Here is a 17,116-nt window from a genome sequence, read left to right on the forward strand (position 1 = left end):
GTGTTGCGTCTAAATTGGGTAAAAGAGAACCACACATATTTGCTTACCTAAAGAACTTCGTCTTAAATGCTTATTTGCCACGACGCGCACGATTCAAAGCTGTGCCGCGACCTACTCAAGGCATCGAGTCTGCTTGCTTTACCTACTGCTTCGTAACTGGGGTTGTATTAAATCTTTTTTTCGCTCGGTACGCTCGTCTTCAGCGCGTGCTTTTTATTGCTGAGGCAGAATGTATCGATCGAAATCTTACTTCGACAATTTCACATTAGAAGGCGAGCAAGCTACATTGTATGCGAGCTAGCGTGAGCTATCTCACGCTAGCTCGCATAAAATAGACTATTTCATTGCAGAATTTCGTACTAAACATAAGTAATGACTCAAGGGACAGTAATTTAAACTATAGAAGGAGCCAAGGGAAATGAGAAATTATAATGGCCGAACGATAAGAAGCCTTGTAGAAATATAACAGTAGACCAGATATATTCGATGCCACACGGTCGTAGTCACTGGCCCGTGCAATAACTTTTCACCGGTTTGCTTTCTTCTACTCTTTTTTTTTTGTTCTTTCATCAAGCGAACCCTCCTTTGCCAAATCGCCGAAGCAGGGAATGCCATCGAAAAGAGACAGAAACAGCGCAAGTCACCAAGCGCGCCGATCGGGAGAAACCGCATGTACTCAAACGAATGCTATTGGAGAGTGACTTATTCGCATTCCCAGCACGACTCATTTATCTACATTTCCCGTCGTTTCCTGGTCGTCTCCCTGTTTCGGCGGCCGACGCGGTTCAAACCATGAGAGCGGGAATATGGGCGTGAGCCCGGCCGGCTTCGGCAGTATCCAAATTGTGCCCTCTAGGGAGCAGGACTCGCGAATTGCGGAAAGAAGAGAAGCGATGAAGACGATGATGACGACCATGATTACGGCGGTTTGTGCGCCGATCTGGGGAAAAAGGCGGAAGTCGTTAAACTTAAATGAAGCGAGGCCCGCCCGAAGCAGTTTGCGTTTATGCTCCGGTTCCGCTCTGTCGTTTAGGTACAGCATTTTCACCACTAAAAGCTTGGAGCATGCAACCGAGGTCGTTCCTTTTTCGTCACTCGTTTCTTTTTTCGTTTGATCTATTAGAAGCGAACCTTCAGGGAAGCTTTGTGTCATAAGCAATAAATTGGTCTGCTCAAGCGCTTCGATAAGCTAGCGAGGACTTGCCTCCGGATCCTGTTTTTGCCTAGCTCATTCGAGTGTTCCCCTGGTGTTGCGCGAGCTCGGTGGAGTGGAATCTGTGTTACACTAGGCGAAAGAATGCGCTTCCACCTTGCGTGTGGCGTTGTATCAACAGCTTGAGCACTCCGAGTCTGAGTCACCCATTACTGTTATTTTGGTGGTAAGAAGAGAGACGTGACGACAGGATGCCAAAGAGGGATACTGGAGCATTGTGTGTACTCTGATCGAGTAATCTACAAAAACTATTCGCAAGTAATGTCGCTATTTTCCTGCGCAATTTCGCATAGATATCAGGTTAAGATAATAGCGCACAACCCCCCGAACCGTACGAGCTGGCGTTGCGGGAAAAGATATTCATTTCTTTATATTGATCTTTTGACGCTTATTCTGTTATGTAGATCGACTTTCGCCGTACATATGGTCGATATACTTCACTTGCATACCTCCGACGTAATGATGCTTAGTTAACCTTTTTTTTTACAAAAAATAACAGACACAAAATTGTTGCCTTGTGTAAATTTAGCATACGGCCTCTGTTTCCATGGCCCATCACTGCAAAAGCATTCGATAGGATTTGTCCGACATTCCAGGCTCTGTTAACGACACTTGTAAGCAAAACTGATTTTTTGAGATCTTCTGGGTGTATTTCGGGCTTCGGACGCTGTTTCGCAGTCTAGTGACTGAAAGAAATAGCAAACTGTTTTGTTAATACATAGTTTATTATTATTATTATTATTATTATTATTATTATTATTATTATTATCATTATTATTATTGCAGGGTAACGTCTTGTAAATTAGTGTGATTCTTCACAATCGTGATTATATTTAGAACAGCTGCCTCTTGGGCGCGTTGGTAAACGTTCATGATGGAAAAAGTGCTAATAGTAGTGCTACTAAAAAATGCTACTAAATGTGCTACTAAAAACGGAGACATTGCAAGAACACAGCACCAGGCGCTACTCACAAATGAAAAAAAAAAATGTTTAGGAAAGCTGTCTTTATATACATGAATGAAAGTACGTCACTACGAAGCCACTATCGCTTGAAACCAGATTTCTACGCGTGATACCAAGAGAAAACACGAGTTCCTTCAATTACAACCAACGGACGCATCCAACCCCTTCAGCTCCATCATGAACGTGCGTACACCACTGCAAGTACAAAGAGATATCATGTTCAAATCTTTAGGAAGCGAAGTTGTTCAAACAGAAAACGCATACCTTTTGAATAACTGCACCCTACCGGAGCATTTATTTTTGAAATTTCGCTCAAAAATATTTTATTTGAGAAAGCTCCCGCTTCAACTCGACACGAGGTTCACAAAGCTGCACTAAAATTCATCTCATCCACGAGGCTAGACTCTCGTCGGCGGTGTTCTTACTCTGCGAGTGACGTCATTTGTTGTGATGTGTCTGTCTTTTAACCTTCATTTTCTTTAATCTCGTTTCTCTTGTTGATTTCGTTTAGTTCTCGTTTTCGTGCTTCGTACCCCCGCTATTATGCGAATCTGTCCGTAATTCTTAATGAAGAGCTTGAAAGGTGAACAAGGGCATAAAGAAAAGGCGAAGGCAAGCACGTTTTATTTCCTGTAGTCCTGCTTTTCCACTGCTCGCTTAATGAGGTTGATCACCAATTTTCCCAGTCATCGACCCTGCTAAATTAGACCGTACACAGGAAAAGGGCGGATCCGGTGTCAACTCTAGAGAGAGGTTTCATCATCATAGCATGCAGAGTACGGGGGCGGAATATAGTGTCTTACCCTGGATCCGCCAGTGACACTATATCGAACCCATGTATCACTCGATAGCTCGCACTGCCATTGAAGGCAATACCGCTGTCACTGAAGGTCACAGCGGTATTCGCGCTAACAAGAAGGCCCCTGTGGCGGTGCGAGCTCCAGTTCTCATATGCTTCGCCTCACAGTTTCCTGCAGTTCGGCGCACCCTCTCGCATTATAGCATGCCCGATTTCCCTTGCTTCGATTGACTTCACCACTCCCTCAATAAATAAAGACACAAACTTAGCCAATCGGAACCCACGAACCTGCAACTACGGCCACTTGACCTACTTTGACATATTTACAGAGCTGAAAAAAAGAAAGAAGAACGGAAACCCACTCATAAAGAAAAGGCAAGACCGGCGCTGCTCAGCGTCCATGCTGTGTTTTTTTTAACTGGCGTGTGTCCGTTTTCTGAACGAAGTACAATGTCAAAATGTACCCACAATGTACCCCACCTTTAAACCTAAGCCACGTGGTCTACTCCGCGTCGGACAATTTTTATTTAGGCTTTCGCATGGCTTCTCCCCCTCCCCACACTACGGACGTGCCGAAAGAGTGGTGCACCTAGGCGAGGCGTCTGACCGAGGTAACTCTGTGAGATGTGCAAGCCGAACGCAGCACACAGACCACCCCGACCGCGAAGTACCCGATAAGAAGCCACGGCCCAAACCGCAGGCTACCTATAAGACCCATGTGGCCTAACGCCTGAGGCGGCACGGTCAGGCCCATCAAAGTTCGGGAGGAAGCACTTCCGCCAGGTAGAGTTACCGAGAAGAGGATCCGACCAGTTGACGGCCTAGAGGAACCCTGCGTGGCGTCAGAGTATCTCCTTACTTTCGCGAGGAAATCCGGGCTGTTACACCGGTCGTACATGCTGCTCTTCTCTTTCGTCGAAGACAACGTCTTTCTTTACTTTATTCTCCTGATATCCGAAAATGCCATCCTTTTCACAGAAAGCATTTTTGAAGGAGGAGAGAGGGAGAGAAGAGAGGGAAAGACGAGCGTGTAGCTAGTGTTTATACTGCCTGGCTACGCTGTGAAGGGGTAAAGGTATGAAAAGAGCTAAAGGTGACAGAAACTATATATATATATATATATATATATATATATATATATATATATATCACAGCCGGAGGTTTTAGAAAACTATAGTACATATGTTAATCCACTTCATGTGTTTTCGACGAAGGTAAAATGCACACACGCCACAATCTTTATAATTCTAGAGAAGAAAATCATCTTGGTTATCAGTAATATTTCCCTCACTCGCTCACCAGTAATAACAGTTAGAGCGGACGAAATGCGTTGTAGAATTTTCCAAGAAAAAAACCCCGGTTACGCTCGCGTTAATAATGTGCTCTTTAGATTGACCTTCGATAGGCTGGCCCCGGTAATGAAGAAAGCAATGTGCTTAATGTGCTAGACTATTTAAGATTTACTAGAGAACGACATTCGAACGGCCTCAGAGCCCTTGCGCCCTTGTGTGGATTGAAAGCCTGATAATTAAAGCCATGTAAAGAGGACAATGAAAACCGTCTACACTGATTTGCTGCTTATAAATGCAAATTTCGAAGCGAAAGCTCAAACCAGAAACCAAAGGTGAAACTTGCTAGTCCTAGCAAGATGTCGTTAACCACCAATGCTTTAATGAGCGAAGTCACCCAAACCACCACGACGATCTGCATTGAGTTAACGACAGCGCTTGGTTAGCTGGTGAATCTTCTGCGTTTCGTTCAACTTCCCTATGAGTTTCCTCACTATATAATTACTACAGTAATTACTGCTGAAGCCAACTTGTTCGCCTGGCATTAGCGTAGATAAACATAAAAAAGTATCGGCGTCTAGTTTTACTAAAAGGATTAAAGACCAGTATTTCGAGAAGCTAATATATACGAATAAAAATAAATGGACGTTTTCTGGGGATTCGATATTCACTAATGCATTTCCTTTAATGATTACTTTATTTTTCTTATGTTAGACAAATGGCACTTTGACCTCGGTATCACGAAGAGGGAAGTGGAGGTCAGGGCTACAAAGGAAAACAAAAACAGCGGAATGACCTTTAAGCACATTTTTCCCATGAACATTTCGGAAGAAAGTGCAACATAAGTTAAGGTACACGAAAAATGAAGGTATAACGTGATTGCCATCCATACTAATGCTTTCAAAGAATAATGATAGAGTAGAATGACAGCACTTATAAGACAGAATTACACCTTGGTGAAGTTGTCTGGCTTCGAAGGCCTCCTAAATGGCCATCTTCGTTTGTAAAAACTTTTAAGCCTCTAATAAAACAGTGCGCACACTGATCTGTCTGCAGAATGGTTCTTCGTCCTCTCTGTATAATAGAAAAAACAGCAATGTTTCCAGATCCCGTCGAAAACGAATCCATCCGATTAGTTCATTGTTGTGCACTTTAATACACGCCAGAAATGCAGCACATCATGATAGCATAACTCAAAGCGCTACTGAAAGACGAGAAGGATTTTCTGGCAGTGGAAACTGTATTCAGTTCCCTCAAAATGTCCTCAGGATGCACAGACCTTGCACCAGCGTTCTTCCCTTCGTAGGCTTGCAACCTTGCCTACCATTTATATTTTCTTTCTTTCTCTTTAATTTTTGGTAGAACGTTTGGACTGCGCTGGTGAAGCGGTCAAGTTCAGTGCCGCTCGGCATTGTACTATTCTTGAGCCACTGGCACCATTCGGTAGCTTCCACAAAGGAGTCATAAGGAAACTTGATTCGGATAAGGCTTGATCACGATGAAAAGTGTCCGTGTGACGCCGATACGAATCGACTGAATACAACAAGGCCGATTCAAAACAATGCGTTAAAACATTGTCGAAACATTACTAAACTTTCTTTTTATTTGGTACAACCTTCCCCCTGAAAAAAACCTCTGGACATGCGCTTTTCGTGACGTGATCCTGCCACACGGAAACACAATTCGTCAGTTCTGCTTTTCTTCGTAACTTTGCTGCGCTGAAATCATCTGATCGCGTCTGCGTGTTTAACCCTTGCACTCAAGAGACACCTTGAGAACCTAAATTATAAAAAAAAATAAAGAAAACAGAAATTCGTGCTGAGCAATAGCACAAGGATTGTAACGTGACAACCGAAGTGTTTTGCCCAGAGACCATGCGAATGGGGTTGTACTGCTGAAATGTTATACTGACCCGCTCAACTGAAATACATCCGAGTTGCAACAGAAGGAAACAACTCCGCTTCTACTGCACCTAGCGACGTGAATATCGTATCCGCTGTTAAACACGAATTCTTTATAGTAGCGCTATCGCTCGTAATATATATATATATATATATATATATACATATGCTATTGCACATTTCCCCGCATATCCTTCGGCATGTGAGCTGCTGTTAAACTGAACGGCGTATTGCGCAACAGAGCAGTCATTGCGCCGCAGAAGACCACACAGGGCCTGTAATAAAATATAGCAGCACGTGGAGCCATGGTGGTCACTTTTATACACGTCAAACATAAATGTTATGCGCATTCTGAGAAATTTCGCAGCGAAAGGCCGCGCTGTAACGAGACTTTGAGGTGAAATCTGAAAATGAAACGACCAAGAGCCCGCTGCCAGACGTTTCTGTCGGGTCGCAAAAGTGTAGCGCAACTTCGTCTGCACGCACGCAAGGCGGCCGCTTTCACCACTCCAGTAACTCTCGAAACCGCGGCAGTAAACGCTATACCGCGCAATTAATCATCCGGCCAACCTGTAGACGCAGGTTACGAGCAAAGTGTTCGCGGCAGCGGGTGTCTTCTTTTTTTTTTTTTTTTTTGCAGCTGGTTGGTTTATCTTCAGAGTAAAAACAGAAACAGTGCAACACAGGTCGAGCGAATAAAGAGCACAGGACCGAGCGCTGTCCTTTCTTTTCTGCTGTTCTTCAACAGTTTTTTTTTTTTGAGTATGCCATATTCAGTTCCAGTTCTCTCGTATTCGTATTCTCTCGTATTCCAGTTCTCTTGTGTCCAGGTCTATCGTATTTCACTTTCCATTATCCTGTGAATGAGCCACGAAGCATACATGAAAGTTCTGGCTTGATTACACCGAGCGCTACGATGAATCGTAAGAACAAGAAAAAAGTTACTCCGAAGGCTCTATGGGAGCCGTACGAGCAACTGAAGAACAAGAAGAGATGGCAACTCACCTATGTGAACAGTTGGCAATTCTCCTGCGCGGACGAAAGTCACACAGGCTAGCAGAAGGGCTAGGGAGCCAGTGGCCGTGGGAATCCGTTGGGAAGGCATCCTCATGACACACCCAGCAAGCGCTGCATCACACTTCGACACACGCTGTGGAGCGGACAATGAAACTCCCGATTCGCTATTCCAGCGTACGCGATTGACGAAGGCGACTGACAAGCACTGAACATCGGAGCTCCTTTCGAGCGTTATCCATCGACACAGTCACATCCTGAGTACGAAGGAGCAGATTTGTTTCCTCGAGATCGAATGCGGTCATTTCTTGCGCGAGAACAAAAATTCCTCTTCGTCAGCGAGTACACATTGCGATTCGAGAAAAAGGTTCGCACACAGTGAAGTCGATCACCTGTTACCGGAGAAGTGACAGCCCATTTGGACGCGCTGCGAATGATCACCCACAGGTTTCTCGCCGTCAGTCACAGCTGAAAAAGAACGAGCGTCGGTAAGAACCTGAAAAGTAACGCCGACGAGTCGCGCACGCGAAAGACCACCGACTGTTCACGAGTCGGGCGAATGTCGGCGGACTTGCGACGAGATGCCAGCAGCGATTCGCCTCGAGAGCGAATTTGACGCGCCCTGCGAGAGCGGTGCGACCTCTCCAGCGGCGAGAGAAAGCGATGACAGCATTTCTTGCGCGGACACACGGTGCAGGCGACGTCCGCGCGCGAACGCAGAGACGGCGCGAGCGAGACGAGAAGCACTGCTGAGCGAAGCAATAATGCGTCGAGTGAAACGCGAGCACCCGACCTTCTACTTCTGTGTTTGTTTTTTTCGCCCACGAGGCGTGCGCAGCGCTCTGCGCGACTCGCAAGACAACTGGTCGCCGCGTCTCGGTGTTTCGCCGAAACGCTGCCGAAAAGCGCGCGGGGCGAGAGGGGGAGAAAGGGTGCGGACTCGAGGCGCGGACGCTGGCTCCGGCTGGCGGCAGAAAGGAGCAGCGCTTTGAACCGGACGAATCCGGCACTTGGATTTGGGCACTGAGCCCGGCGTTGAAGATGCAGCTGTCTGCGGCTAATTAAATTTGCAGGTATTACGTGTCAAAACTTCGATCATATTATGAGGCACGTCGCATAGTACGGGACTCCGAATTATATTTTTACCACTTGGGATTACGGAACGTGCGCCAGAAATTTTTAAGGTAACGAATGATTTTGCATTCCTTGCCGTCGCTATGCTGCCGTTGCTGCCGGGATCGAACCCGGTACCTTGTGCTCAGCCGCGCAACGCTATTGCCACTAACCTACGGTAGCGGGTGTAGCTGATTCTCGTAAAACGTGTTACCTTCCCCAAATTGAAGTTATTACGCAGAATCCCTTAATAAGCTCAAGAAGAAAACATCTGCTCAAGAAGATGATGGCGAACTTTACAGAGGCACAGAGCGGTTCAAGTAATTTTCAGTTTCCATTCGCCTGTTACGCTACACAGATGCGGGTATACCTTGTATGGGTTCTTTTTGCATTATTCTAATAACCAGCGTGCTTCTTTATTGAATGCTCGCGCAGGACTTCTGTTTATTATAGACTGTTGTTTATATTTTCTACACAGCACATGGCCTGCCAAACTTCGAATATTCTTCCCAATGTCATTGATAATATCAGCCACGCGTGTTTTTTCTCCAACCTAGGTGCCCATCTTGTTGCGTCTAAATGTCAGGCCCATGACTTCCGTGGTTGTTGTTGTTCTTGTTTAATTACTGCACGACGATACCAAGGTAAGCTACATTGGAACTGACAATTCCAATACACCATTGAGAAGTACGCAAACGCATGTCATAAACACGTAATCAAGTTGTGTGCGAAGAAAAAGAAAGCGTAAAGAAAAATAAAACTCAACCAGCAAAGGCGCATATGCACCCACGCTAAGAGTTCACGTACGTTCTACAATAAAACATCGTCATGTGCCTAGCACTTTAATGATTTTTTGAAGTAGATCAGGGATCAAATACTCAATTCACGTAAGGTTAAGAAAGAATCATCAATTGAAATCATATTAATGAGATTGCAGTCTAAAGGAATATCACGTAGGGCGGCCAAGGATATGACCATAGACCAAGTTAATTCCCTCCTGGCTTTATGGGGCGCACAAATCTTCGAACACAAAGCGAATAGTTGTTGTTATTGAATTCATATTCGATTTAATAAATAGCAATTATAATTTTTATTTATTCGTTTCTCCTTGAATGGAGCGATTGACAGAACGTATTGGAGTGTCGAAAGAGAATGATCAATGACGCTTGTTTTGAAGATTTCTGTAAACGATCGCAGAGGTTGTTGGACTGCGCGACCAGGAATTTGTATACAGATGCCCTGGAAATATAACTGCAGCTTAATAACTTCCACTCATACAGTACGGACGCTTAGCTTTTGAGTAACCTACACTGAAATTTTTACTCTTGATTGTGACAGAGCAATTCGTTATTTATCCAGTACAGCCATATTTGCATGCCTCTAAATAATGTGCGTCTTAGGTGGATCACACTCCTCTCCTTCAAGGAACACAACACACTATATCCGCACCTGGTTACATGAAGTTCCTTTGTTTCACCTCACGGCAATACATCTGTGTTGGAAACACTCTAAATAGGCCTAGTTTTTCACCAAAGCTAAAACAAACTTCTGTGGAGTATAACAGTTTTCATTTCGTTTAGGAATGAGAAAACGTTTCATATTTTTTATTCGATACTGAGCGGTCATTATTCTGAAATATTCGTATTTGATTGGGCTGAAAAATTTACCTATTCGAGTAGTGCTACTTGATATCTATTTGATCTACGTTCTTCCGAGTTTCAACACGCATTCTCACATTACGTGCTGCTGACGACGTGGCACTAGTATTACATGTCTATTCACAGTCTAAGTGTGCTGGTTAATTGGTGTGGCACAAACGTTATCCCCAATAAGCAAACATTATTAAAAGAGAAAGTGCTATTGTGCAACGAGATAGTCGGGGCACCGCATCTCTATTACACCTAAGCGTATCCTCACGGGTCTTCTCCGACGGGTGAATATAAGTCTTTTCATATTGGAACTTCATATATTTGTGAAACGCAGTAGTCAAACTTTTGGATTGACGTATCCAAAGTACAGTCACCGACATAGTGGCCAAATTTCTTCTGTAGTACGGAATATGGTAATACCATGCACAATGATTACAGTTTCGCTAACAAAGTTCTTCGGCTCAGGAGCAAAGAATACTTAATAGAAAGGCAGAAAACCCATCTCCCGGTGACTGTTGACAATGGCGCGTTTAGCAATGAATCAATACGGCGACACAACGCATGGCCGCCGTCGAAACGAGTTAAGCATGACTGACAGAAGGCACTAGGTATGGGCCTTCTGGAACATAACCAGCGACCCACGTTGGCGTCAAAGGGATTCATTGGAGGCTAGCACAGACTGAGAGGCGCATACCCAGTATCCTAACTCGGCGTTAAAGTGTTTTTTTTTCTAACCGCGGTACCTACTCAGTTCGGCATGTACCACGATCCATGTCGGCGTGAAAGAGTTTCGCTGAAGGGTGATGCGTATGTGCACATTGCCTCATAATCAGTGACCCAAGTTAGTTTGATGATTGGTTTCGAAACCTGTTAGCTCAGTACAGGGGTGCTATAACGTAAAACTATTCCAAACTTTTCTATTCCAATTCTGCAATCAGTCCACCGCGATTGGTCAAAAACGTTTTTGGACCACCCCCACTTCACCTGTCTGTCACGCGACGTCACGAAAACCGCGATAGCTCCCCATCTGATATGACGTGTACACACTGATTATGCATAATTGGACCGAACAAAGCAAATATAGTTATTTCTGATTCGACGCCTTTTCGCTATTAGCCATCGGCTATTGGTCAAAAGTTTTCGCGCTGCACCCACTTCACCTGCCTCTCACACGACGTCACAATATCGCAAGAGCTTACCGCGTCAAAGTGACGTGCACGCGTTAAAGATGCATTAATATGCCGAACAAAAGTGAATTTCCTTCTGAATAGCCGCAGGCTGCCCCGTTCCGAAAGGAATAAAAGATGGCTGCCGCCGATCGCTCCGGCACTGGCTACTCGCCCCTGCTGGAGAGCATAGGTTTATTTGCGCGTAATAAAACTTTTTGCATGCCCGTGTAACGTTTTCTAGAACTTTCGGCGGGTTTACGACCTCGTTCAGCCAACTCTTCTCTTCTGATCATCCGTTTTAGCGTCATTCTTAAGCTTCCGTTGCATGCCGCCGCGATTGTTGAAGAGCCACCGCAAGCAAAGTAAGAGAAAGTGGACCAATCGCAGACGCCGGGACCACCTTCTTGGTCCGGTTATCGATATTCACTGCAGCGGCTCGGCCCCATCGAATCCCTCTCCACTTGAGCATGCTTCTCGCCTCCTGTGAGCCAATTATATAGGACAAGCCGCTCAGTGCAGGCAACGTTATTCGTTTTTAAAGCAAACAAAAATGACCTCCTATGAACGAGGGGAGCATTTGATTGACGTGTTCAGGCAACCCTGCGGGTGACCGCCCCATGCTTGCGTCGGTGGTTACGCATATTCGACGTCAGGAGATTGGAATAAAATCATATAGGAATAGTTTTACGTTATACGGCACAGCTTCCCGATGCGCAATACATTCGACCACTGACTGCCTTGTGACTCAGGCAGGCGGTAAAACGGTCACACACACACACACACACGCACACACACACACACACACACACACACACACACACACACACACACACACACACACACACACACACACACACACACACACACGCACGCACGCACACGCACACGCACACGCACACACACGCACACACACACACACACACACACATCAATGCAAACGTAGATAGACAGACAGATAGGTACCTAAATACATATCCCCCGCAAAGTGCGTGATATGGTCGAAGAATGCCAATGCATTATCATAGGACTTGTTCGACACATGGCAGTAAGCAATGGAGCGACTTTACTAAAGATCCTTTAAGCCCTATTTTAACCCGAACTACGCAGTCGGAAAGATTTTCCCCAGGAACGGCAGCCGACGTGTTCACAGAGGATGTAAGGGGTGGCTGACAGCAGTGTTAAAGCAGCAAATATCCTTCACTGATTGGCTCTTTTTCGACTTGGAACGTTAAACAAAATAACATTGTTGAGCACTTGTGATTTCGAGCCCCCTGTCGATTCCACACGTGATAAAGCTTTCTTTTTTGTTCGCAGCAGCAGACGTATATGGCAAGGCCTCCGGGAAATGCTTCCCACTCGACACGGTTTCGCACTTAACGTCAAGTGGGCATAAAAAGAAAGAAGAGAGAGATAAAGGTGACCGCTTCAATAAAACAAGCGATACCTACACGCCATTATTCGCCGCAGTCACGTTTCTTACAAATGTGGTGTTTTATGTGTGATAACAATAAAAAACCGTGTTATTAATGGCATCTGAGTCCCGATTTCCAACCATCCAGTTTATGAAGTGGAATAAAACAAATGACAATTTTGTGCCTTAAGTTAGCGGCTTTCCGGCTTCAACGCACTTAAACTGCCGTTTTATGAACATGCGCACTTTGTATTCATTGTTCTACATATATAGGTACATAACGAAAGCTGCGTGTTCTGCTCTCAGATGTTGAACAAATAACCTCCTATGTGATAGGTGCCTTCGAGGTCAACATTATTATACCAGTCTATGCGTGAGTGCGAAATATGCCTAGTTTTAACCGCTATTGCCTATTTAACGCTTTGCTGCGTATCATCTTTGACTGGAACCCTGCATGAGAGTAAAATATATCTTTCCGTCCCCCAGGAAATGCATTTATTTCATGTTTTCGATATTGTCGAAGTTCAGTTTTATTTCAAACGAAGCCTTCAGAACAACACCCTAATCAAATATGCGGCAACGTGGTTCCGTTGACACATTTGTGGCTCTGCGAATAAAGCTTGAAGTTTGCTTGGTTAGGTGGGTATGAAACCGTGTCAAATAAATGCTCGGTGGCGAAGAAGAAAGCGCGAAATATTCAGGGTTATACAGCATTGCTAAGCTCACAGACGTCCCTGTGTTTGAGTTCCCACGGCAAGAGCCATCTTACGTGTATTGGCAACGTCCAGTTGCCCGGCAAAGAAACACGACCGTGTCGTCTGCCTTTTTTGATTACTTGTTTACCGTTACCTCATGACCTCCGAGCATCCATTGTAAAGTACTGCCGTTGGCTGGGCTTGTTGTAGGCGCCGATGTCTTCAGCCACAAAGCGCTCCTTTTACCGATAATCTTCGATTGAGACGTGACAGGCTTGACTGCACTAGTTCTTTCGGTTGTTGATTGGCTTAAAGCCGCTGATGGCGGCGGAAGCTGATACGTATAGCGGGTGAGGGAAGTGCCGGACACATGTGTGAAATATTCCTCAGTGTTTGCGAAAAGTTATTCAAAACAACGCGTGTCCATGTCTTTGTTGCCTTCATTTCTTTTCACACTCGCATTTATTTATGACACCTCCATCTTGTAAATTCGATACGGTAATTGTAAAACTACTTGCATTACTGAGCGTGTATGCTTGGCTCTTAGTCGATCATGTTTTCTAGAAGGATGCCTTCAGTTTTTATTTTGCAGATAGCATGATTGGCTGGAAGAGCCTGCGCCACCTACGTAAAAAACTCCTTCTCTGTTAGTTGCTTCTTCCGAACGTGCGTGGTTCCCAAGTTGTATTTCAAACGTTGTCCGCTATCGCACACCTTAAATCAAATCGATATCGGCACGAAAGAAATTACACTGAAGACACCCCTGGTGTCTGTTCATGTAAGCGAACATTTCTGAGTGTTTGGAGAATGGGTGCGATAAAATACATGGTTTGCACAATGGGCAGAGAAGGAAAAACAGGAGCGCGAAACGAACAGGTCAAGACGAGTGCAGACGACTGGCGCTTACTTCCCGCTGAGGTTTATTGCAGAAACGTGAAATTTATACGTGCAGCACAAGACAGGCACGAAGGATCACACTCAGATTAGCGCAACCAAATATCAAAGGCACTAGGAACAAACCCCCGGTCCCGCTAAAAAAAAAACCACATCATAGCCACGCACCATGACAGAAACCATGTGGCGCACTATGCCAGAGGTGACTAGAGACAGAGATTGTCGTACCGCACAACGCTTTCCTTTAAAAATACAGGAAGGTAGGTAAAAGCACATGCGCTGATACACCAACTTCTAAAGGTCTATAAAATGATCTCGTTCTTTAGGGTTGCTATTGTTTTTATATTGTTCACGTTTCACATACCTTTTAGCCAAGTATCATCGGTTGCCTTCGTTTTTCTTGTCTTTCTTTCGGGTCTTAACTACTTCCAGGTTTTGGTTACCGGTGCAGCATGTCCTTTTTAAGCCTTCTTTTTATATATCTTTATTGGTGCCTGAGCGCATGAACTGTAGCTTTCATGTATTTTCACAGACAAGTCTTGTGTGGTGCGATAATCTCTATTGCTTCTAATCCTCTCTGTACATATACTTGGCCAAACGGTTCTGTCATGGGACATCGTTATACTGTGGTTGTTTTAGCGGGACCGGGGGTTTGTTGCTAGTGCCTTAGATATTTGGTTGCGTTATTATGAGAGTGATACTCTACGCCTGTTCTCGTGCTGCACATATAAATTTCACGTTTCTGCAATAAACCTCAGCTGGAAGTAAGCGCCAGTCCTGTGTATTCGTCTTGTCCTGTTTGTTTGGCACTCCTGTTTTCCTTCTAAGTTATGAACCAACTCGCCCAAGAAGATGTTCTACTAAGACAATGCACAAGCCTCTTTATTTATGGATTGCGACGCGTCCATGGTTCCAAGTGATTTATCCTGTTGTTCCGCAGGTGCCCGGGTCTCCGTAAAGAGTGCCATTTCCAACTGATTGAAATTGCCTGCTGCAGTCACTTTTATATATGTCAGATGACACCAATTGCCACTCTCTCATGGGTTAGTATATCAGATAAGCTTTTTCCACTTATTTGTGAAACGTAACTGTAGCGCTTGCTACTCTGCTTCAGCGTCAAAAATCACGCAAGTGAATTGAGAACACATGTAGCGCACTACCTCTAGTCAAACGGAACAGGTGAATGGGGTAGATTGGGTACTCCTGAACGTCAAGAGTGCGCACAAGCTGCATTAAGTGTGGTCCAAATTTTCTACTATATAACCCGATACGAAAACATATTTCTTGCGCTAGGATTTCCATGATATCTGTAGCACAGCGTTTTGATGCCAGTGTGGACCTGGGCATTCGAAAAATGATAGGCGAAAGATATGTCCGAACCTGCAGAAAAGGGTGAAGGAAGTTTCGCGCTTGAAAAGAGAGAAAACTCCCATTTCCCTGCCGCATTCTCTTAGAGAGCATGTTCACCACTTACTCTGGCCTGTACCCTTCTACTGGCAATCGCGCCGCGGGCCGGGCTGGTGCTAACTCGGTGCTTCCCGCACCTAACAAGTTGGGAGGGTAGTGTTAGAAAGTTAACGAGAGCCGACAAACGCCCGGACTGTCTAGTAAGTGACGTGCTTCCAGGCCTGTAGATTGCAAACCAATGTAGTTGATGGCGTTCCCATCTCTTGCAGCTGGGTTACACTTACACAGGACAAACGGGACCCTGTCTTAATGAACGTTTGCGTGAGCATGCGCACAGTGCCAAGAGTAAGACTGGTAGTAATCTCGCTGTTGATTGTGCAAAGTCTGGCTGTTCACCCCGCCTAGAAGACACACGTGTGTTGAAATGGTACAGCTATCACATGACAAGTGAAATCTTTGAGGCCTTTTCAATGTGTCAGTTAGGGGCCACTTGCGCAAGCGTTCCTTCTATAGCTTTTTCCGATAAGGGACTTAAGTTCCTCAGAAGTTAATCGTTAGGTTTGTGGCGTCCATATTGTGTATTTTACATTTACATTTGTATTGTTTTACGCTTGTGATGCGTGCGCTGCAAGGATTCATTGACTCGCCTTCCCTTTCTTCCTTTCTCTCTTTCAGCACGTTGCAAATAGTATATACTGGGGTATGCCTGAATATGTCCCGTGCTCTTCCTTTTCTGTGTGTTTTTGGAGCTGTATAAAGTGAACAATCATCTTGTCACACCTACAGCTTCGTTGTCATAAAAACCTAAACAACAGCGAGTATGCGCTAGGTTGTGACACTTATAGAAATAAAAGATGGTTGAGTGCACATTTATTCCTCTCAGACAAGCTTATAGCTGGGCTCGCGTGATGCCAGTTTCGCGTTAACGGACGACGTGAATATTAGTGCCTATGTTCTTAATGATTAGACTTGGCAGAGAAATTCCAATGTCAGCTCGAGCAACTACCTTCTATGGCGCTGGGCGCTTAAAGTTTTTCGGAAGAAGCGTATAGTGAGGCGGTCCAGCAAAGCTAAATTTGTTGAAACTTCGTTGTACAAATGCGTTGACAACTTAATCCATAAACAAGGCGAAAAAAAAATGTCCAGGCATTGCCAGATCACAAGCCGAACAAAACACCGCTGCGCCTAACCTTGACGTCGCGTCATCGTGTCGGAGCCGAACATTCCCGGCTCATCTCCCATTTGAATGGGGGTGAACGCTTGAAACGCAAAGTATTAAAGAGCTCGCTGCGTGCGATGTGAAAACATAAATAAACTCAGATAACGTAACTCTTTTCTTTCATGCAAATCCTGCGAGAATGCTTCGGTGCAAGAAGAACCCCGGACACTGGTTACACAGAATAAAGTTTGCTAGCGCGTTCTCGACATCAACGAAATGACCAGTTTCCTCGAACGACAGTGACAGTGACAAGAACTTTTTTAGAGTGGCCTGAGGAACTCGAATGGGGGGAACCGAAGGCTCCTCGATCAAGTTGGTGCCTCCGCCCACGACGGGACAGGGAGGTTGTGACTCTCCGCGACATCGCGGGCCCTCTGTA

The 17,116-nt window shown here is 45.1% G+C and overlaps 1 protein-coding gene and 1 long non-coding RNA gene across 2 annotated transcripts in view; both read right to left on the bottom strand.

The window, feature by feature from the left end:
• Positions 1–8,024, bottom strand: part of LOC126523535 (glutamate receptor ionotropic, kainate 2-like) — a 239,018-nt gene extending 230,994 nt beyond the window's left edge. Inside the window, exon 1 of the mRNA XM_050172135.3 lies at positions 7,172–8,024. Coding sequence (XP_050028092.2) covers positions 7,172–7,277 — 106 coding nt within the window. The 5' untranslated portion in view covers positions 7,278–8,024. The remainder of the gene's footprint in view (positions 1–7,171) is intronic.
• LOC129382735 (uncharacterized) overlaps positions 1–17,116 on the bottom strand; it is a 484,451-nt gene that overhangs the window by 394,642 nt on the left and 72,693 nt on the right. The window lies entirely within an intron of this gene.

The sequence above is a fragment of the Dermacentor andersoni genome, chromosome 6 (assembly GCF_023375885.2).
Source record: "Dermacentor andersoni chromosome 6, qqDerAnde1_hic_scaffold, whole genome shotgun sequence".
In the NCBI taxonomy this organism is placed as follows: Eukaryota; Metazoa; Arthropoda; class Arachnida; order Ixodida; family Ixodidae; genus Dermacentor; species Dermacentor andersoni.